Consider the following 22,679-nt stretch of genomic DNA (forward strand, 5'->3'; position numbering starts at 1 on the left):
ACGGTAAATCACTGTTTCAGTAAAACCGGTTACGATATTTGTATAAGGACACACCTCTTTTTACAATATTGTTCCTGGTGAACCGCATGTCTTTGAATAGTAAGGAAAACAACTTAAACTGAGTTAGCAGACTTATTTTTCCCTGCCTGCTGAAGGTTTTTTGAGGTTATGGAAGGTGATTTAGCTGAGAATCACAGGAATCATGGAAAAGAGGGGTCCTTTCATCGGATTGGCTGGCCGAGCAACGTTTCAGCCGTGGAATGGCCAAATGGGGGAGGCAGCTTGATGGATGAGGTCTCCAGGACTCTAAAAATATCCAAATCTTATTATGTGATATCATCTACTGTTAAATTCTGCTCCGTACTTCTAAAATTTTTATTTTTATGCTGTATTAAGGATTTGTTCTGTTCTGTATTGTATTGACCCCCTTCTTTTGACACCCACTGCACGCCCAACCTACCTGGAAAGGGGTCTCTCTTTGAACTGCCTTTCCCAAGGTTTCTTCCATTTTTCCCTACAAGGTTTTTTTTGGGAGTTTTTCCTTGTCTTCTCAGAGAGTCAAGGCTGGGGGGCTGTCAAAAGGCAGGGCCTGTTAAAGCCCATTGCAGCACTTCCTGTGTGATTTTGGGCTATACAAAAATAAACTGTATTTATGGTGGGTTGTATTCGATAAGTAGGACACCATACACCACAAAAGAAAACTTTACTTCCCCACCAGAAAACGTGCCATAACTTCCTTAAACATTGAATTGTTTTCAATGTGTATAATTAAATGGTACATGCTTGCTATTGGTTGTTGTTACTTTACTGATGCAAACTGTGTACTGTACTGGGGTTTGACCCTGACAATGCATATTGTTTATTGATTGTCATATTTATTACACAACATGAATTTCTGGTTATGGTTAAACATTCCCTTCTGTTCAAATTTGTTGCAAAGAACAAATAGTTTTTACTACAAAAGTATACTGTAGACCTAAAAATATTGTCACCTTATTTATTACAGTAAAATTTTGGCAACCATCTGCCAGTATTTTACCGTAAATGTAACATTTTTTTAAAGTGTACCGTAGACCAAAAAATATTGTCACCTTCTTTTTTACATTAAAATTCTGGCGATCCCTGCTGCCAGTATTTTAAAATAAATTTAACATTATTTTTTAAAGTGTACTGTAGACCAAAAAATATTTGCATTTGGATTCTACAGCAGTGATTTTTTGTCAACAGTTGATGTTGATAGTTTAACTACTTCAATATGAGTTGTAAACGTTGATTTAACATCTTCCAGGTGAGCGCCCAGTTTTCTTATTTTATTTTCACTTTTGCTCATATTTCCTTATTTGTTTTCATTGATACTTGCTAGTATTTTATTAAGGTTTACAAGAGATGTATTGTTTAAACATACCTCCTGGATCTTTTATTTCCAGAAGCAGCTTGTTCATTCTGCTGTTGATTCTGCTGTCTATTCTAATAATATCAATTCTGGCTGTTGGCATTAGGGTGACTAAAAAATATACAAAAAAAGATTTTTAAGTGACTATTCAAAAATGTACTAAAAAGTAAAAAAATGTTTTTTTTCTGGTTCTAAGATTTTTTTGGTCATATGTAACTAAAAATAAAATCATGGGGCTCCCATAAAAGAATTAATTTAATTCAATTAAAATTCATATATTCAAATACAAATTCTTAGTACCAAAAAATATATATTTTTTTTACTTTTTAGTGCATTTTTGAATAAAATCATGTCACATAAATTTTTTTTTTTAAAATATACTTTTTAGCCACCCTCATGCCACAAAGCCATCAGCACATTACTAAAACCTTGACTTGGGTGGTAAAGTGATTTGACTGAAATGATATTAGCGACAGAGAGGAATCAAACCTACGATGTTAAAGTGAAATGTAGCATTCATTCATGTTTATTTCGCATTTCAGAAAATCCGAAACACGATGGAACCTTACACGTGAAGTACTAGAAATGTGCATTTTTGTATTATAGAATCAAACCTTCAATCTTTCTTAGAAAAGCCCAACACTTTATCCACTGAGCCAATAGTGTCAAATCACTGAAGAATATTTTGCCATATTTGTATATAGATGATACAAAATTGGAAAAATTAAAAAAAAGTAGTTTGTGTACATTGGTCTCGAACCTTCAACCATTTAATTGAATGTCCAACACACTAACCATTTGACCAATGCTGCTTAACTGTCATATTGAAGTGATCTGACAAACCTTCAATATCAATTAATCAAAATGATTTTTAAAAAATTAATTTGTCTACATTGACCTTGAACTTTCGACTGTTTAATTTAAAGTCCAACACACTAAAAGCACTATATACTGTATATGTGTAATCAATAAAGAAAAGAGAAATTAAAATTTGACATAATTAACACAAATTCTGGGTCAAATCTGATGAGATATTGCACCCTCATTGCCCGGAGGACGTACATGCCACCTTCCGGTCGTTCCAGGCGTCCCGGCCGGGTCACAGCCCCAGCGACCCACCACACCAGACACACAGAGAGGGCAAGTTGAATAAAATCGGCTAAATAAAAAAGCTAGATAACACCACTGCCGGTGGAACTCTGTCCTAGATGTCCATTTCTAACAATGGACAAGACAATCAAAGATGAAAAGTTGGCCAACACTCATTGTGTCATCATGTCTCTTCTTTTACCAGGTAAAGCATTGTCTTTGGTCCTCTTTCCTGAAGTTCTGTTTACTATTATGAATTAAACTAATATGTTTAAGATGGAAAACCTTTTACATAATTCACAAATTTCCATTACCCACTGCCCCGACTGTGACTTGTGCTAACCCACTGAGTATTTCAAGCACAATTTAAGTTCTAAACTCTTAATGTTGTTATTAAGTATAGCTCTGTAAGAAGAAGAAAAGAAAATGGAGTATGAAACAGACTATGGAAAAGTAGATTTTCTAATTAATAATAATTAGCACAATTATTTCTGAAAAAGTACTGTTGTGCTTTTGCTCTGCCTTGTGAGTAGCACAGGAAGGTGGGTAGTCCGTGCCATCAGTTTTGTCCATGGCACAGCAAAGCTTAAAAGTAACAATACCACTTTATGATATATTAACTATTTCTAAGCAACAAACATTGTTGAGCCATTGCAAAATAAACTAGAAGCTCTTTTTTTGCACATAACGTAAACAGAAATATAACTATAATATAATTAACAAAGAACTAATGGGTCTGAAAAGGAGTAAACATTTAATTGGCAAAAAACTGTTAACATACAGTATAAATTTTTTTCAATATAACCTTCTCAAACCCACTTAATCCAATTCAGGACTCTGAAGCTTTCTGAGAAGCAGTGGACACATTGTAGTAATCAGCCCTGGGTTGATCAGTAGAGGACTCATGTAGACGTACACAGGCCAGTTTATAATTACCAGTTAACAGAACATGACATGTCTTTGTAATATGGGAGGAAAACTACAGCATTAAGAGAGAAACCTATAAAGAAACTGGGAGAATGTACAAATGCACACAGTCGATAATCAGACGTGAGATTCCTTCAAATGATTTCATTCATTGCACCATTATAGAGAAAAAAAGAGATGCAATATTCCAAGAAGAAAATGTCACTTGATTGGATCACAATGCAGACACACAAAACATACATTGGCTTAAATACATTTAAAATGCAGGTTTAGCATCATGTAACATCATTCTATATCAAAAATTAAATTTTGCTTAAATGTATTCAATGCTTGCTCTAGGAAGAATTATTTTGTTCTCTCAGATAAACACTTACAGTCATGAGAAAATTTACAGGAGCTTATGCTGCCGGTATGCCCATGGTCCAAGGCAACTGCTCCACAGGAGCGGAACATCCCAGTTTTGATATCCCACAGAAGAAGTTTTTTATCCCATGATGCTGTACACAAGTAAAAACCATTTTTGCTAAAGCTGCAATCTGAGATGACACTTAAATGGCCACTAAAAAGGGAGCAAAAGGAGCAGTGTTAGAAAAATTATTTGACACAAGCAAAAACAAAAATAATTTGCAGATTATTAATATTGAGAAAAGGTCATTAGACATTGTCACTATGCAGCATCACATACCTTGCTGTGACTCAGAATCACTGTGTCCCCTTCAAATACAGAAATAAAGAACGAAAAGAAACAGGAACAGGAGACAGAAGATCATCACCCAGATAAAATGTCTGTATCTTGCCAAAAAAACTGGCAAGACCTCTGTGGACTGAACAGAAACTCTGAAGAAGATATGCACCCAGATTTGAAAAAGGTGTTTTAATGAGCATCTTTTCAAATACAATTCCTGCTTTTGCTACTATCAGTTTTACTGTGCCTTTTATTAATTTTGCTTTATAGTTGCATTGATTTTATATTTTTTGATTGCTCATGGTATATTTAAGAGCACCTGGCATGGATGATTAATATATTTTCATCAGGGTTGGCAGCTGAGAGGAGGTGTCTTCAGTAGAAAGCAGCACCGTATGTGGGCACCTACTTTGGTGATTGGCATAGGTGGACCTCAGTTCTGAAGATAACAGTTTGGTTTGCTTTACCAGAGCTAGCATCTCTTTGCTTGAAGCAGTTGTCCACATGGGGCATATTAAAGCAGCTATATTAAAGCACAGATAATCTTTGACAATAAAACAGTACTGAACAGCAGTAGGTGCCATCTAAAGGGGACACTGTCAAATGTCTCCAAGTCATCTGAAATACTGTTTTCTGTTCCTACCTACATTTGCAGTACTCCTCCATCTCATTCATTCCATTATTCTACTCTTTTATCAAGGTTCCAGGTCAGAACTCTTGTCCTGATCTAAATATCTATGCAAAACTTTACTCTTGATTATCGTGAGTTTCTAGTCTTGCCATAAGTTCCTTTTAAAATTTCTGTTTACACATCCTTACCAATTGCACTTCCTATCTCCAGTCATACAATGATGAAGATGTTTTTTATTTCTTACTCAAAGTGAGAATAAGCTTTCCTTAAACATCTAAACTGTTTCCAATATATTAACCACCAGATCTACCTTGGCCACTAACACCTTGAGGCAAGTAAAGCTCAGCTCTACTCCAGCTATCCAAGTTTTATTTTTTTCTGAACTCCTCAACTGTGGATTAATTTGTTTTATCTAAATACTGCTGACTTGTCATACACTTTTGGAAATAAGTGTAATGCTTGTATTGTCTGTGAATAGAACTCTTGAGTGCCTCTTATTTTGTTTTTGATCAACAATAGTGAACATCAAGAGGAAACAGGTAGCCAAAAGGATGACACAAGGAGAGTTTGGTGTCTTAGCCGAGTATTTGACAAGATTGTCTCGAGGGCAGTCAAACCTATGAACTATTTTGGAAGGATAACCTGACCCAGATGCCTAATGAGAACCATAAATAAGAGAGGGCAGCACCGGTACAAAATCTAGCTGTAGGGCAGAGAGGGCATTCCCTTAACCACTGCTGAAAGAAAATAACTTTACAGAGATGCAGGTAGTTAACTGCCCATCTCCATCTTCATTTGAGAAGAACTATTAACTAATAATTCTGCAGCTGTACTGTTAGCTAACATTTGGTCAACCTGCATTCTGCATTGAATTTGATATCTAGAGGTGTTAACCAAAGATGAGCTGATATCACCGCAGAATTTTTCTAGACCAAGAGGTACCTGCCAGAATATTCATCCTAAACTTGAAGCCATGCTAAACTCTTTGTTACTCTGATGGACATGCTCAGTGATATCTAATTATGGGCTTATACCTGGGAGTGGACTTTGCTTTAATCAGCAGACGGTACATCTTCATTTAAAACTAGATATATGCATCATTTCGGTCTCTTAGGAGATTAACAACACTGCCTTTTGTTATGCAGCAGTACAACTGCAGAAGGGTTACTTTAAACACTGGTGAAAGGCCAGGAGATGATAACACAAGCTACGTGCACCAGTCAAAATCAGAAAGCAGGTGATATTGATGGGAAAAATGCACCGGTAGGGGACAAAAACTCTTGATGTTATGCCTAATTGATCAAAAGCTAACTAACAAACACTAAGAAAAAGATGTTTTGGAAAGGTTTTCAACTATTGAAGGATAATGAACATGCCATAGTTATCCTGGAAGTAAAGTGTCATCAAGGGCGCCGAGAAACGTAAAAAAGTAAATTGAAAAACAGCATTGCAAGAAAATTGAAATGAACAACATAAAAAATAAAAGAAACAAATATGAATTGTGCAGAAAAAAATACAGAGAAGAAACGGAGAATTGTAATGCTAAAGACAAAGGAGAAAAAGAAAAATATAATAAATAACACAGAATTATAACATTTTTAAATCCATGAAACTAACCTAAGTATATGTTTGGATACCTGGAAGCTCAACCTGTATTGTGGGTCCTGGAAGTTTTTTTTTTTAATCTACTTTGAGCTCTTGGGAGTAAGAATGTCTGGAATCCGACTGAACACCTTCACAGATATAACACTGTCATATTCATTCAATGTATTCTCAATAAATAGATAAATACTGTATGTATATATATTAATAAGCCACAACATTAAAACCACCTGTACAGGTCTCCCTCATGCTCCCAAAACAGCATGGATTCCACAAGACCTCTTAAGGTGTCCTGTGGTATCTGGCACAAAGATGTCAGCAACAGGTCCTTTGTGTTCTGTAAGTTGTAAGGTGGGGGCTATATGGATTGGACTTATTTCTTTCGAACATCCCACAGATGCTCACACAGATTGAGACTTAGAGTATCTGAAGGCCTAGTCCACACCTTGAACTCCTTGCCCTTTCCCTCAAACCATTCCTAAACAATTTTTGCAGTGTGGCAGGGTGTACTATCCTGTTAAAAGAGGCCATTGACTTCAGGGAATATTGTTGCCAAGAAGTGGTGTACATGGTCAGCAACAGTCTTTAGGTAGGTGATACATGTCAAAGTAACATCCAAATGAATGCCATGCAGGACCCAAGGTTTCCCAGCAGAACATTGCCCAGTTCATAACACTGCCTCTGCCAGTTTAGCTTCTTCCTACAGTGCATCCTGCTGTCATCTATTCCCCAAGTAAATGACACACACTCACCCAGGCGTCAATTTGATCTAAAAGAAAACATGATTCATCATGTATTGGCACCTTCTTCCATTGATTTATGGTCCAGATTTGACACTCATGTGTCTATTGTAGGAACTTTAGGCAATGGACAGGGATCAGCATGGAAACTCTGACTGGTCTGTGTCTAGGCAGCAAGCTGTTATGCAAAGTGGGTTGTAGCACATTTCTCGCATGGTCAGCGTTAAGTTTTTTTATTTTAAGTTTTTCAGTAATTTCTGCTACAGGAGCTCTTCTGTGGAGTTGTATCAGACAAGCTAGCCTTTGCTCCTTACATGCTCCAATGAGCCTTGGGTGCCCATGAACCTGTTGTAGGTTCCCTTTTTGTCCTTTCTTTGACCACCTTTGGTAGGTACTTATCAATGGTTATTGGGGACACCCCACAAGACCTGCTGTGTTGGTGATGCTGTGACATAGTCATCTATCCATCACAATCTTCCCCTTGTCAAAGAGGCTCAAATCGTTACGCTTGTCCATTTTTCCTGCTTTCAACGCATCACCTTCAAGAAGTAACTGTCATTTGCGGCCTAATATGTCCCACCCTTTGACAGGTGCCACTGAAATGAAATCATCACAATTCAGCTCTTAATGGTTTTAATGTAGTGGCTGACTGGAATATGGCACATGTTAAAAGAAGTCTACAGGCATGAACAAATAGTGAACGATTCTATGATGATGTGTGGTGAACTTTCCTACTATTGCTTAACTCCACTGATTATCTTAGACAACAAGGCAAATGTCAATAAATACAATGTGACTCTGATTTATCAGTTCATCCAACAGTGAAACATTTATATCCTATGATAGTAAGTGAAAATGTCAATGTTTGGTTTGTAGAGTGCAACAACAATGTCAAACTTATACTGTATGCTCCGTTTCACATAAAATCTCAATCTAGTTAATCAAATATGGGAGATTGTGGAATGGTATCTAAGATAGTATCTTCCACCATTAAAACACTAAATAACCAAATTTGTCCTGATAAACTGCTGTCATGTTCTCATAAAAGCAAAGTTACTGTGGTCACTTGTGGTAGCCCAGCGCCCTATTAAGTTAACTTATGTAGGTGTTTCTTTTATTTTTGTCAGATTCCTGAAAGTTTAAGAATTGTTTTTCAAAGGCAGTATAAGAAAATGATTAAGTACTGGAACACAGAACTGAGGCTGCAAAGAACAGATAAAAAAAACAAACGTTATTTAGTTATACTCAACACATGATCCTGGCTCATTACTCATCCATACCTTTTTATATTGAGCGTTGTTCTTTGTGCCACCAAATCCCATAGCTTAATTGTTTTGTCAGATGAAACAGAAGCCACACGCTGGCTATCAGGATCAAACCGGCAGGCCGTCACCGTGCTCTTGTGATGGTCTTGCAGGAGAAAAAAATATACCTGTCAGCACATAAGGAGCTAATGTTCTCCTTGTATGATGAAAAAATAAAAACCCTTTCATATGATATTAAGTAAACAAATTGAACATAATGTATAAGCAAAAATCTGATGAAAAATTATTTTTCTTCTTTGCTTCAGAAGCAATTTGCTATTTATTGCTGCAATTTCTGCTTATTTATGAACATAGATAGCATGACACACTCTCCTCCTCCCTCTCCCGGGGTAACACAACTAACTAAGACTATTCTAGTGTGGCTGTCATATCAAGTGTTGTGAATGTGAGGGACATCAACAATCTTTCTTTAGCATGGTGTGACCATTGTACTGAAAACATATTTCTAAGGATGCTGCACGACTCTGAATGTAGTAGATACACGTACATTATTTCTTTGCAGGGTCAAAAAGTGTTAGATCAGATGGATGGGATTATAGTCCAGTGAGATAATGAATAATAATTTTCTAAAATTATTATACAGTAGTACTGTATATTGGTTTATATTTATATTCTTTCTCATTGTACAAAATTGTTAGCAATGAGAAAAAATAATACATTGTATGAATAGTATCTGTCTTGTGTCCTGCTTTATTGGTATTTGGGAATTTAAATATTTCTGTTGATTTCACTGATTGCAACTTCATATTTTTGTTCAGAAGCCTTACTAGACATTTTTATTATTGCAAAATCAATAAACGGGCATGCATGCAGGAGGTCATTTTCAGCTAGAGACACAAAACAAGACCAAGGAAACAAAACAGAAACCACACTATAAATGGGCTCATAATATAATCACAGCAATACTGTATATTCTAAAACACAAAATTATGGTGCAAAGTCATGGTCATAATATAACAACATAATTCCAAAAGGAAACAGCATAATTTTAGACAACAGGGTAAACAATAACAGCTACAAAAAATATATGTTGTTTATAAATAAATCTATATTCCAAAATGTTTGCAAAACAGAACTAAATAAGAATGGATTTATAAGAGACAGATAATATACATCACTGGAGTGACAGGGGCTGGACATATTTAATTTTACCGAGAGGGGAATGCTTTTGTTCAGGACAGATGGATATTGAAGAAACAAAAAGTATTTGAAGAAGTATCTGCTGTCTTTGCCAAAAATGGGTTACAGGGACTCTTATGAACTTGATGAAGACTATTGCTGCCAAGTAATAGAAAAACATCATTGGCAAAATCCTAAGGAATATCCCCATACAGAATAAAAGTATAGAAGTATTTTGAGAGGATGTAATTTATATTTTAATATATGGTGTCACACACGTTCCTATGGGACGCAACCAATGGACTCAAATGAGGGTAATTCCATGCCAGACCAGGAGGTGGCGGAGTGCACTAATCCTTTCTCTCTTTCCATTGCAGACCAGTTACGGGATATTCCACCTGAACCCGTTGATGTCACTTCCAGTCCCGACCCCGATTATGTCACGTCCTCTGCCTTTCCATAAAACCTCCATCTTTACCTCTTCCAAATCAGTTCTGTTCTGGACTCGAATTTGTACGTAATTGTGCAATCAATTTACTATTTTGCAGCTGGGATCCAAGTACACGGGAGGCTGCCCCAAACCTTTTTTATGACTCTTGCCTATTCATTTGACAATGATTTATTTAATATATTGTTTTGAAAGGTATTCTTGCAGTAGCTAAAAATTAACATATGTGGTTATGTTTCTTTGAAGATTGTAATAATAGTTGTAGGGACTAGTTGGAGTGGCATTGCCCTGTTTTTTTTTTTTTTTGAAATGCTGCACCTGAGTCTCTTTCTGAGAAGGCCATATCATTTAAAGTGATTCAATTAGTGACGTCGGTGTCTTGAACAGTTTACAGTTACAGTAACCTTTGTTAACCTTGATGGACAAACCTTTACATCAATTATCAACTAGTAAGGTAGACTTCTGAATGCCCAAGAAACAAAAGGCAACAAATCCATTCTTTCCTTTTTTCCAGTGTTGGAGCTAGTTCATCATTCTCTGCTTTAGTGAAAGACTAGATTGAACTTTTGCTTTATATTGCAGGGACACTACTGCCTAGGGTATGACCTGTAACAAAAGACAGAAAGATAGTTCTAATTGCAAGGGTAATCTAGTGCTGGACTATAAAAGCAGAATTCCATCTGTAATGGAATTGAATTCAACCTTGCTAAAGGACAGACTATACATAAAAGCAACATAATGAATTAAAAAAAACAGTTAAGTGATTAACTCTTACCAGACATATATTATGCTAGCAAAAGAGGATCACTGAATGTGAAACCACAAAGAGTATAGGTAAATCCGGAGAAAGAAAGCCAAAGCATGCTCAGCATCCTACCGCTATAAGCAGAGAAAAGCTTTGTGTGGGCCTACAAGAAACCAGGACAAAGCATTACCTCCATGCCTTGAAATGACAGAAGCCAAAACAAGCAACACTGCAATACACTGCTGACTTTAGTTCTCAGACTGATAATTTCAAACTCTAATTTGAGGCCTGACTAGGACAACGTGAAACTCTGGCTTGTACAGAGACATGCCCCGTCAGAATATTTATAAAAGGATGGTTTATTAACAAAATAGCAAAGAGAGACAAAGATAGATAAAATACCGACCAAGAAAATCAAACAAAGATAATACTTTCAAAAGGGAAATCTCTGTTCCAATAATACACATCTGAATGAACTATAGAAGGACTGCAATTTCTATGAGCCTATGGGGAATTACCCACAAGACACAAGGGACATGACAGAACAAATGTAAGCACACAGAAACTATATAATAAACAAAACTGACATAAAATGCATAATTAGACAATTAAAATAAACAATATTAACAAACAATGATAATTAAAGAATCAAAAATGAACTAAGGCCTTTATATGTCTGAACCACAACAGACAAAGTGAAGGTTAAATAGTGTACTTCTTTGTCTATTTATGAACTTTGTTCAAAAATTGAAATGTAACCTAGCCACAGGGCATGCACAAGCCAGTGTGTTTCTTCGTGGTGGTCCCAAGCCCAGATAAATGGGGAGGGTTACGACACGAAGGGCATCTGGTGTAAAGTTTTGCCAAATCAATATGTGGACAACAATACAAACATCCATACCGGATCGGTCGAGCCCCAGGTTTACAATGACCGCCACTAGTACTGTTAGCCAAGAGGGTGCTGGCAGAAATTGGGCTACTGTTGGACGAAGAAGGTGAAGAAGAGGAGGGAGACGTGTCCGGAGGAAAGAGGAGAGGAGGAAAGTAAAGAGAGTGGAACTAAGGATAGAAGCATTGAATGTTGGCAGTATGACTGGTAAGGGGAGAGAGTTAGCAGATATGATGAAGAGAAGGAAAGTCGATATATTGTGAGTGCAAGAGACTAAATGGAAGGGAGGGGAGTAAGGCCAGGTGGATCGGAGGTGGATTCAAATTGTTCTATCATGGTGTGGATGTGAGGAGAAATGGGGTAGGGCTTATTCTGAAGGAACAGTATGTCAAGAGTGTTTTGGAAGTGAAAAGAGTGTCAGACAGAGTAATGATTATGAAGCTGGAAATTGGAAGTGTGTTGATGAATGTTGTTAGTGCATATGCCCTGTAATGCAATGGATGAAAAAGGAGATTTTTGGAGTGAGTTGGATGAAGTGATGAACAGTGTACCCAAGGGACAGAAAGTGGTGATTGGAGCGGATTTCAATGGACATGTTGCTGAAGGGAACAGAGGAGACAAGAAGGTGATGGGATGGGTAGGTTTGGTGTCAAGGAGAGGAATGAAGAAAGTCACATGATAGTGGATTTTGCCAAAAGGATGGACATGGCTGGGGTAAATATGTATTTTAAGAAGAGGGAGGAACATAGGGTGACATACAAAAGTGGAGGAAGATGTACACAAGTAGATTACTTTCTATGCAGAAGAGTCAATCTGAAGGAGATTGAAGACTGCAAAGTGGTGGCAGGGGAAAGTGTAGATAAGAAGCATAGGATGGTGGTCTGTAGGATGATGTTGGAGATCAAGAAGAGGAAGAGAGTGTGGGCAGAGCCAAGGATCAAATGGTGGAAGCTGAAAAAGGAAGACTGTATGGTTGAGTTTAGGGAGGAGGTGAGACAGGCACTGGGTGGCAGTGAAGAGTTACCAGACAGTTGGGCAACTACACTAAATGTAGTAAGGTTGACAGCAAGAAGGGTGCTTGGTGTGACATCTGGACAGAGGAAGGAGGAAAAGGAAACCTGGTGGTGGAATGGGGAAGTACAGGAGAGTATACAGAGGAAGAGGATGGAGAAGAACAAGTGGGATTGTCAGAGAAATGCAGAAAGTAGACAAGAGTACAAGGAGATAAGGCGCAAGGTGAAGAGAAAGGTGGCAAAGGCTAAAGAAAAGACGTATGACGAGTTGTATGAGTGGTTGGACTCTAAGGATGGAGAAAAGGACCTGTACCGATTGGCTAGACAAAGGGGCAGAGCTGAGAAAAAAGGTGGAGCAGGTTAGAGTGATAAAGGATAAAGATGGAAACATATTCACAAGCAAGGAGAGTGTGTTTAGAAGATGGAAAGAATACTCTGAGAGGCTGATGAATGAAGAAAATGAGAGAGAGAGAAGGTTGGATGATGTGGAGATAATGAATCAGGAAGTGCAACGGATTAGCAAGGATGAAGTAAGGTCAGCTATGAAGAGGATGAAAAATGGAAAGGGTGTTGGTCCAGATGACATACCTGTGGAAGCATGGAGGTGTTTAGGAGAGATGGCAGTGGAGTTTTTAACCGGATTGTTTAATGGAATCTTGGAAAGTCAGAGAATGCCTGAGGAGTGGAGAAGAAGTGTACTGGTGCTGATATTTTAGAATTAGGGGGATGTGCAGAACTCTAGTACCTACGGGGGGATAAAATTGATAAGACACAGCAGGCAGGTATGGGAAAGAGTAATGGAAGCTATGTTAAGACGTGCGGTGATGATTAGTAAGCAGCAGTATGGTTTCATGCCAAGAAAGAGCAGCACAGATGTGATGTTTGCTCTGAGGGTGTTGATGGAGAAGTATAGAGAAGGCCAGAAGGAGTTTTATTGCGTCATTGTGGACCTGGAGAAAGCATATGACAAGGTGCTTCGAGAAGAGCTGTGGTATTGTATGAAGAAGTCAGGAGTGGCAGAGAAGTATGCAAGAGTTGTACTGGATATGTACGAGGGAAGTGTGACCGTGGTGAGGTCTGCGGTAGGAGTGACAGATGCATTCAACGTGGAGGTGGGATTACATCAGGGATCAGCTCTGAGCCCTTTCTTATTTGCAATGGTGATATACAGGTTCACAGATGACATCAGACAGTAGTCTCTGTGGACTATGATGTTTGCTGATGACATTGTGATCTGTAGCGATAGTAGGTAGCAGGTTGAGGAGATCCTGGAGAGGTGGAGATATGCTCTGGAGAGGAGAGGAATGAAGGTCAGTAGGAACAAGAATACATGTGTGTAAATTAGAGGGAGGTCTGTGGAATGGTGAGGATGCAAGGAGTAGAGTTGGCGAAGGTGGATGAGTTTAAATACTTGGGACCAGCAGTACAGATTAATTGGAATTGTGGAAGAGAGGTGAAAAAGAGAGTGCAGGCAGGGTGGAATGGGTTGATAAGGAGTAATTTATGACAGATGGGTATCAGCAAGAATGAAAGGTAAGGTCTACAGGACAGTAATGACACCAGTTATGTTATATGGGTTGGAGATGGTCGCAATGACCAGAAAGCAGGAGACAGAGCTGGAGGTAGCAGAGTTAAAGATGCTAAGATTTGCACTGGGTGTGACAAGGATGGATAGGATTAGAAATGAGTACATTAGAAGGTCAGCTCAAGTTGGATGGTTGGGAGACAAAGTCAGAGGGGCAAGATTGTGTTGGTTTGGACATGTGCATAGGAGAGATGCTGAGCATATTGGGAGAAGGATATTAAGGATACAGCTGCCAGGCAAGAAGAAAAGAGGAAGGGGTAAGAGGGGGTTTGTGGATGTAGTGAGACAGGACATGCAGGTGATGGGTGTAACAGAGGAAGATGCAGAGGACATAAAGATATGGAAAAAGATGATCCACTGTGGCAACCCTTAACTAGAGCAGCCAAAAGAAAAAGAAGTAGTTCAAAAATTGGAATGTATCACATTATAGTCTGGGGTCTCAACATGAGCATGAAACATATGTAACATTGTTTTTAAAGATAATAATAGAGATAATAATTTTCCAGTGAATTCATGTATGAGTGTTGAACAATTACAGAACCTTAAGAAGAGTATCAATGTCTATTGTATTTGTTCTGCACCATACCAGTGCCCATGAGCAGATTGTGAACTCAAAAACTGATACAGGACACCAAATTAGGCTAGAAAACATGGTTTAATAAAATTTGAAGTAACAGTTAAAAAGGCAATTAGAAAAGTACAAATACTTGGCCAAGTGATACACGGAATACCTCCATGACATACTTGCACAGAAATAGCACTTGGCTACCTGCAAGTACAATTACCTCTCCCTGTACATCTTCCTCAAAAATCATACTGTTTATAGCAACACAAACCCTCGCAAATACTCCTCACAACAGAGGTGTTCTGATAAGGGCCAAACTGGTGTCCGTACAAGTACTGTATGCTTGTGGATCTATAATATACTGCCTTGTGGCAGCTTGGGGAAGTGAAACACATTAACAGGATTTACCCTCTTTCAATAAAGCCCTTTTGTCACCAAGTTTCATGATGGTGGTGACCCTGGTGATCCTTGCCTTTGCATATGCACATACTGTATATTAGCTCTTGATCCTCTGTTTAATGAATATACTGCATAGTGTATAGTGTGATGGCCATTACCTGTCCGGGACGCCAGCTGGATGGAAGAACCAGTGGAGAGAGCATTCATAAGGCACTACCTTCCCCAGAACGCTAGAGGGCAGCCCTCCTGGGTAGATGAGGCACCACTGATTCCAGCAGGGCATGCTGGGAGTTGGAGTTTGGTACAGCCCTCTTCGGTTCCGTGAAGGTTGCCAGGGGGAGCTGTAGAACCCTATTTTGGGTTTCCATCACACCTGGGAATAGTTCCAGTTAATCCAGATGAGCCAACTGGAGCACACCAGGTGTAACATAAAAGGAGTCACCTCACTCCATTCAAGGAACCAGAGTCGGGAGGAAGAGGGACGAAGCTTGATTGTGGATGAGTGGAGGCAGAAGGAACAAGGAAAAGAAAGAATGGACTGTGGATTTGGTGCTCTTTGTATTGAGCTGTTGTGGGGAGCAAGGGAAAAGCGCTTCCCCACTTGTAAATAAATGTGTGCTACGCTGGAACTCGTGTCTCTGCCTGTCTGTGCCGGAGTTGGAGTAGCTGGAACGCTGCTGGTTTCCACAGTGGTAATTTTTGATTTATTATAAATGTATCATATTCAAAGTTAGGTGCATTCGTGGGAAGACCTGCTACATGATTAGTCCAAAAGGTCCTGGCATGATGTTGAATCTGTTTTGATTATGATTGTATTGCATACTTTACTGTGGCATTTGAAAGGATTAGAAGGATACATAAACAAACACTCTATATTTAAGTGGATGTTTGTGAAATCAAAGTTATTAAGTTTATGTGCACAGCATGTGTACCTATAAATTTGTTTACATTCAGTTTACACATACAGTACTTAAATGATTGTGTGAATATTTCTATGTATGTGCATTGCTGAGCTCATCACTTGTAAATTGTTCTGTATATGACAACAATGAATAGATAGAGAATTAAATTAAGGAAATGAAATATTAAATGCAAACTCAATTTCAAATAGAATCCAATGAATGGTGTGCCTAAGATTGAACAATAAAGGGGACAGTGAAGCTACTAACTTTAACTTCTAAAACCTATTGTTACTACAGGAATCTGAAACAAAATACACCGTGACTTGTATTGGGATGATGGCATGCCCATGGAGCAATGAGGTTGAATAAAACCTGACAGAATGTTCAATCACTGATGGAACTTTATTCAGAGTGGCAAAATCAATACAAGAATCAGAACTTCCTGAATATAATTGTTGTATCAGAGAAGAAAACTTAAATAACTGCTGAAAGAGTTTGACAATCACAGACTCAACATTCTGAGAATAATCAAAATATGGGTAAGAGAAATAGTAATTGGAAAAATGTACAGCAAAGTAAAGGAGGAGGTTGGAAGCATGTGCTGATAAAGAACGTTGCCGCACCCACCACATGACAAACCATCTTAGGATCTTAAATTATTATAGGACTCAAGAGCAGCTGTGCAGCAGGTGACACCACAGCACCACACTAGTTCGAATGGAATGGAAGTGTGAGGTTTTTTTATGGTGACTGGAGTGCCAATCCTGCCAGCAACCCCCAAGTTCTCCCTGCAAGTTGGAGGACCTGCTTGGAGGGCTAGATGCAGGTTAATGCAGGATGGAGCAATTGCAAGTTAAGGAATCACTTTTGGTATTTATGGGGTTTGAGCACAGATCCCTAGTCTTAGAGTAATCACTCTGTCCTACAAAGTGAAGATCAGCTTCTAATGATAACTTAAAGCACACATCCATAGTGCCAGCACAATGCTAACCAAAGACGCAACATGAGCTCTAGTCAGGTGGAAACAAGTAAATGATTTAATCATCACAGCACACTTTCATTCAGGACATGTCAAAACTGCATTGATACACACACACACACACATACTGTATATAGCATGTATATAGCAAAATAAGCTGCAGATGATGCAGAGGATTCTTCTATAATCAGCTGAAAAACACAGTATACTCCAACTACAAAGTCATAATGTTTGTTAGCGAGATAAATTCATAGCAATAGATTGAAGCTGGACAATCTTAAAACACAAGGCAAACAAAAGACAAATTGAAAACTTCTCCAATTTCATAGGATAAGAAATCTATGCAATAAAAGTACATATTTTGCCCATACAAGTATACTCACGAGAACATGACAATCACCAGATGGAAATATCAACAATGTAGTCAATTTATTTATGTGAACAAGCAGTGAAAATCAGCCATTCTAAACAGATGGTGTGCACAGGCAATCAATATAAAACATGACAAGAACAAATCGCATTGTTTACCAATGAATAGACTTTCAAAAACATTTCCTTGAACTATAATTGCTGCGTAAAAACAGACATTCACACTGTATATTACTTACTGTCATCACTGGTGTCTGTCAAGGCTACCTACTCTCACCAATTGTATTCATTTAGACTATAAACTTTGTCATGTGAGAAAGAATGGACAGGCCAAATGTGTGGAAAGTTCAGACTGGCTTTATATAGATTTGAACTTTCATTGATGATATGACAATGGTGATATATAAGCTGGGAGAAACTGAAGACCACTTACAATAATGTATAACCTGTTTGGAGCTTAGTATTCCAAGAACAAAACTTAAAAGAAGTGGTGAGGCGGCCTTCTGCTGTTATGCACCTAAAATCTGGAATAGCCTGCCAATAGGAATTCGCCAGGCTAATTCAGTCGAGCACTTTAAAAAACTGCTGAAAACACATTACTTTAACATGGCCTTCTCATAACTTCACTTTAAATTTAATTCAATTCATTATAATAATTATTCATGGTGGCTCTAAAATCCATATTAACCCCTACTCTCTCTTCTGTTTCTTTTTCTGGTTTCTTTGTGGTGGTGGCGCAGAAGCATCATGATGCTCCAACATAGATGGACTAAAAGCCAGAAGTCTGCATGACCATCATCATCAAGTCCTTCCGTAAGAACCCTAAATACAAAAAGGACTGTTTCATTTATATGAGGTAGAATGCCCAGAGGGGACTGAGTGGTCTCATGGTCTGGAATCCCTGCAGATTTTATTTTTTTCTCCAGCCACCTGGAGTTTTTTTTGTTTTTTCTGTCCTCCCTGGCCATCGGACCTTACTCTTATTTTATGTTACTTAATGTTGACTTATTTTATTTTCTTGCTGTGTCTTTTATTTTTCTATTCTTCATTATGTAAAGCACTTTGAGCTACAGTTTTTGTATGAAAATGTGCTATATAAATAAATGTTGTTGTTGGAGTATGCTGGTAAGCTTAGGACTGATGGTCAGAGATATAAAGACAAAGGTTGTACAACTTTGGCAACCAAATGTGTATTCATATAATCATTTGACAACAATCAGTTGAAGATGGAGCTAACTTCATATACTGGATATTCAAAGCTTGTGTCCAGGAGAAGCAAACCTGAGGTGGATGTCAACTGCAGCCCTGGCAAAGCTACATCAGTGCTGCAGCAAATATCCTGCATAGCTGCATTTGTCCAAAATTTCTAAGGTTCTACAGCTTTAGCTTACTTCATAGAACAGTTCAGGCAACAGTATGACACATGTTCAAATAATTCCAAAATCCAAATGTCTTTGTTTTAAAAGTTTTAAAATTCAAAAGCAAACAGTTTACACAAAAAATAGAGAAAAAATTGATAATACAAAGAAATGTGCTGGCTTAAGGAAAGTTCTGTTTAAGGTTAACTTGTATTGTTTTGTTTCATACGTTCATATCAAGAAATGGTCAGAAAACTGTATGCTAGTGTTCTATTTGTAAACTAATCTATCAGTTCATGCTTCAAGCAGTGAAACTATTTCCAAATTGGCTTAATTAACACTTTGTTTTTACAGGAATAGCTAAGAAAGTTCTATTTCATGTTAACTTACTGGGTGTAAAAGACTATTCCATAACCTAAGTAACTATGTGAAACTGATATTCTATTGAAATTAAGCAGACACTTATGTGAATTTTACACAAACTATAACTTTCTAAGATTGGCTCTTACATCCTGAATACAGGCAACAGCAACAACCAGTATTCACTTAAAAGTTAAGTTCTGTAAAACTGATGTTCTGTCAGCTATAATCTAATCCTGAGAAAAATGGAAAGTTTCTGTAAACAATAGCTGAATGTGTCTCAGGACAGTCCTCAGTCTCACCTAACAAGACCACATCACAAATGAAGAGTTTCTGAGAAGTAGCTAGCATAATGTGCATGTGATTGTCTTTGAGCAAAGAGTCTGGATGATTGGATGTGTTCTACTGTTGCATCTGTCTCCAAAAAAATGATTAGATAGATAACAGACGGTGAAGGGAGGGTAAGAAAATAAATTAAATGTAGCATGGTGAAATGTTCTTTACGAAGGCATCAAATGGGAAAAAGCAGAACGTATCAAAACCAAAGGAAAACACTTGAAGACAGTAGCAATCAAAGACATTTGGCTCCCTAATGGGCAGACATTAAACTATGACTAATCAAATGGAATGTTCCTTTTCTTATGCTAAAACTACAAATATAGGATAACAAATTTTCTTTAAAAGAATATTTAGAGATGGTAATAATACAAATTAAGTTTATTTTATATATGTTAACATTTCATATATGTTACTTAATACTAAGTGTGTTCAAGTCAAAATTATTTGCCATTTTCTGTCCCATTGGGCCAGACATGATTCTCAAACAAGAATACATGTCTGTGGATAAAAAGTGTGTTGTGAGTAACATCAAAATCTTGCATTGCAAAGGCTACGCCCACAGGGCTTCTTTCTAAAACATCCTTCCCAATTTCTCCAGTTCCATATATATTAAACCATCACGATACTGAACAAAAGACTTGATTCTGAGAGAGAATAAAAAGCTGAAATTGCTTTTATCCTTTCAGGAGCTCCATAGCACATGGAAACCGAAGCTTAATCATTACTTTGCAACAGTGGAACAGAAAGATCCACAAAGTAGATCCCCACAGTTACTGGGCTCCACACATTTGTGAAGAGACCTGTCTGCTATGATATCTTTGTCATTTTGACTATTGTATCACTATATGACATAAGAACAGCAAACAGAGTTTAGATAAGCATTGTGGTCTATGGATATACAATGTGTGTGCAGCTATTTTGTCATGGCATGTTTGCATTTCCAATTAGAAAATACTGTTAAATTTCTTTAGTTATTCATTTAGACATGCAGTCACAAAGTGGATGCTGTGCAGCTTTGTCTGAGCTTTACCGGTGTTGTTAGGCAGATTGGTTGATTCAGGTGTTCTGAGTAATAAAATCTGCATCTCTTGTGGCTCTTTGTTATCAGCTCTTTAAATGGCAGTCCTTTTGATGGTTTGTGAAGCTCTGTCTACTTCAAATGCATATTTTGTTGTTAATATTTTCATGAATATAGCTGCCATTCCTTCTAAGCTTACACTGATTCCTACACTATTGTAGGAAGCACACAATACCAGTGGCAACATATAGTTCATGTTTACCATTGTGCTAATGTATATTCCGTTGTTATAGGAAGGTTTTTCTCTGCATCAGGTTGTGTTTATTTTTAAAACTGATTATGTTTATTTTTAAGGCATACAATGTGCTCTCTGTACATGTGCCACACATTCATACAGTTTGTCTAGTAAGTTTTTTTAAGAGACTTCTTGACTATAGACAGCTCATCATAAACAGTTCTCTGTTGGACCATGTTAACGTGAGCACCTCCTATCTTTCCATTTCAAAATCACCACCTCTACTTTGTGCGCTGCTTTCATGAGACATTAGATTGGTTTAGAAATGTGACACTCAGTGAAGCATCTAATTATTTCCGTCGAGTTTTAAGCAAAATTCACTCATTGTTGTCTCCAGACGTATAAATTATACACCTTGCTTCAGGAAGACTAGAAGCTACGCAATACAATACACAAAATCCTATTAAAATTATTGTTGCTGCTTTGTAAAGTAGATTTCAAGGGACATACTATAACAGTAAACTTTGTTTTGTATAATTATACAAGAGTTATTTTTTTTTAAGGCAAAAGAGGTGATTCATAGCTGTTTTGCCTTGGTAGAGTAATACTTTACTCTACTTTCCCCTTTTGCATTATGAATACATAGACTTTGTCAGAATGCCTCAAATCTCACAGACCACTGTTTATAAAGTATTGTACCATATAACTTCTCCCCACCTTCCCTTTTACATCTATAACCTCAGGCAATAAGGTATAGTAAAAGACAAGCTGGAGTTAAGTTACACTTTAAATAATATATTATTGATAATATTCATAAATAATAACAATATGAAAAGTACATTTGAATATTGGCAACCATACAACCTGATAAATGGTGATGTGTAGTTTCAGGCAGCATACAAACTTGTTAGTTACTTAAAATGTCTCTAGTTAAGGCATTGTTTGTGGTCAACTTTCTTGAGAACAGGCTGCATTCCTGTCTCAATATGGCTGCCGAGTTGTGCTCTTCATTATGTTGTCCTTTTCAGTTCATGGTGTGTGAGATGGTCTTTCATCAGATGTTTGTAAGAGAGGGATAGAGGGGTAAAGCAAGCAAATTTACACATTTTCTGTCCAACCCCTATAGCCAATAGGGTGTCATGGTACTTAAAGGCTTCTGATGCAAGCCAGTTCCAAACAACCATACTTCAGACCATTGGGGCAGAGAATACCTTTCATACCTACCCCGTGAAACTTGCTAGCTAGGCAGTCTGGCTTTCCTGTGGGGGTTGATTGAGAGAGCCCACCAGAGAAACATTTGCCAAACTTTCACCAACCGTGTCATAAAATTCACTATCCTGACTTAGTCCTGGGGATAAACATGAATGCTTCTCACTAATGTAATACTAATATTACATTGCTTTGCCTAAGTTACAAATAAAGACATGCAAAATGTTTAACAACTTGTATGCAAAATTTCATAACACAACAATAGCAAACATTTTTAACCAGTTTGGGTGCAAATGGGAGACTGGGGAATGGGTGAAAATCTAAAGAGAATAATACCTCAGCCTAAACCAAATGGGAATGGAAGAGCAATGATGAGGGGTATTAGCTGATGGATGGGGATAGCCCATCAATAGCTTTTTTAACACAGGATTTTTGAGAGCTCTTCATTCACGTGTATCCACATGACCCAGTAAGACCCAAAATCTATGGCATTCACACAGTAAAGCCCAACCCATGTAAGACGGCAGTGATACTGACAGCCAACTTTCTCCATTTGACTACCACCTTTGCACAGTACTGTCTTAACTAGAGAAAAACATAACCTGTAAAGTGGATGTTGAGTTGATGCTGTGTTAAAAAATGTGCTCCTAGCTTGGGATGAAACAAAATTCTCTTATTTTAAAATCCACTTAATTTCCAGACATCATTCAAATGCTTAGCCTTAGAGAACCAAATTCAGGGATGTGATCAAGCTA

At 37.7% G+C, this 22,679-nt stretch overlaps 1 protein-coding gene across 1 annotated transcript in view; it reads right to left on the reverse strand.

Annotated features, from left to right (window-relative positions):
- The window catches only part of LOC120534977 (WD repeat-containing protein 88-like), a 107,187-nt gene that overhangs the window by 29,661 nt on the left and 54,847 nt on the right, over positions 1-22,679 (reverse strand). Inside the window, exons 6-7 of the mRNA XM_039762474.1 lie at positions 8,348-8,477; positions 3,784-3,968 (exon numbers count right to left, since the gene is read on the reverse strand). Of these exons, the coding sequence (XP_039618408.1) occupies positions 3,784-3,968; positions 8,348-8,477 (315 nt within the window). The remainder of the gene's footprint in view (positions 1-3,783; positions 3,969-8,347; positions 8,478-22,679) is intronic.

Source organism: Polypterus senegalus, chromosome 9, assembly GCF_016835505.1.
Source record: "Polypterus senegalus isolate Bchr_013 chromosome 9, ASM1683550v1, whole genome shotgun sequence".
Classification (NCBI taxonomy): domain Eukaryota; kingdom Metazoa; phylum Chordata; class Cladistia; order Polypteriformes; family Polypteridae; genus Polypterus; species Polypterus senegalus.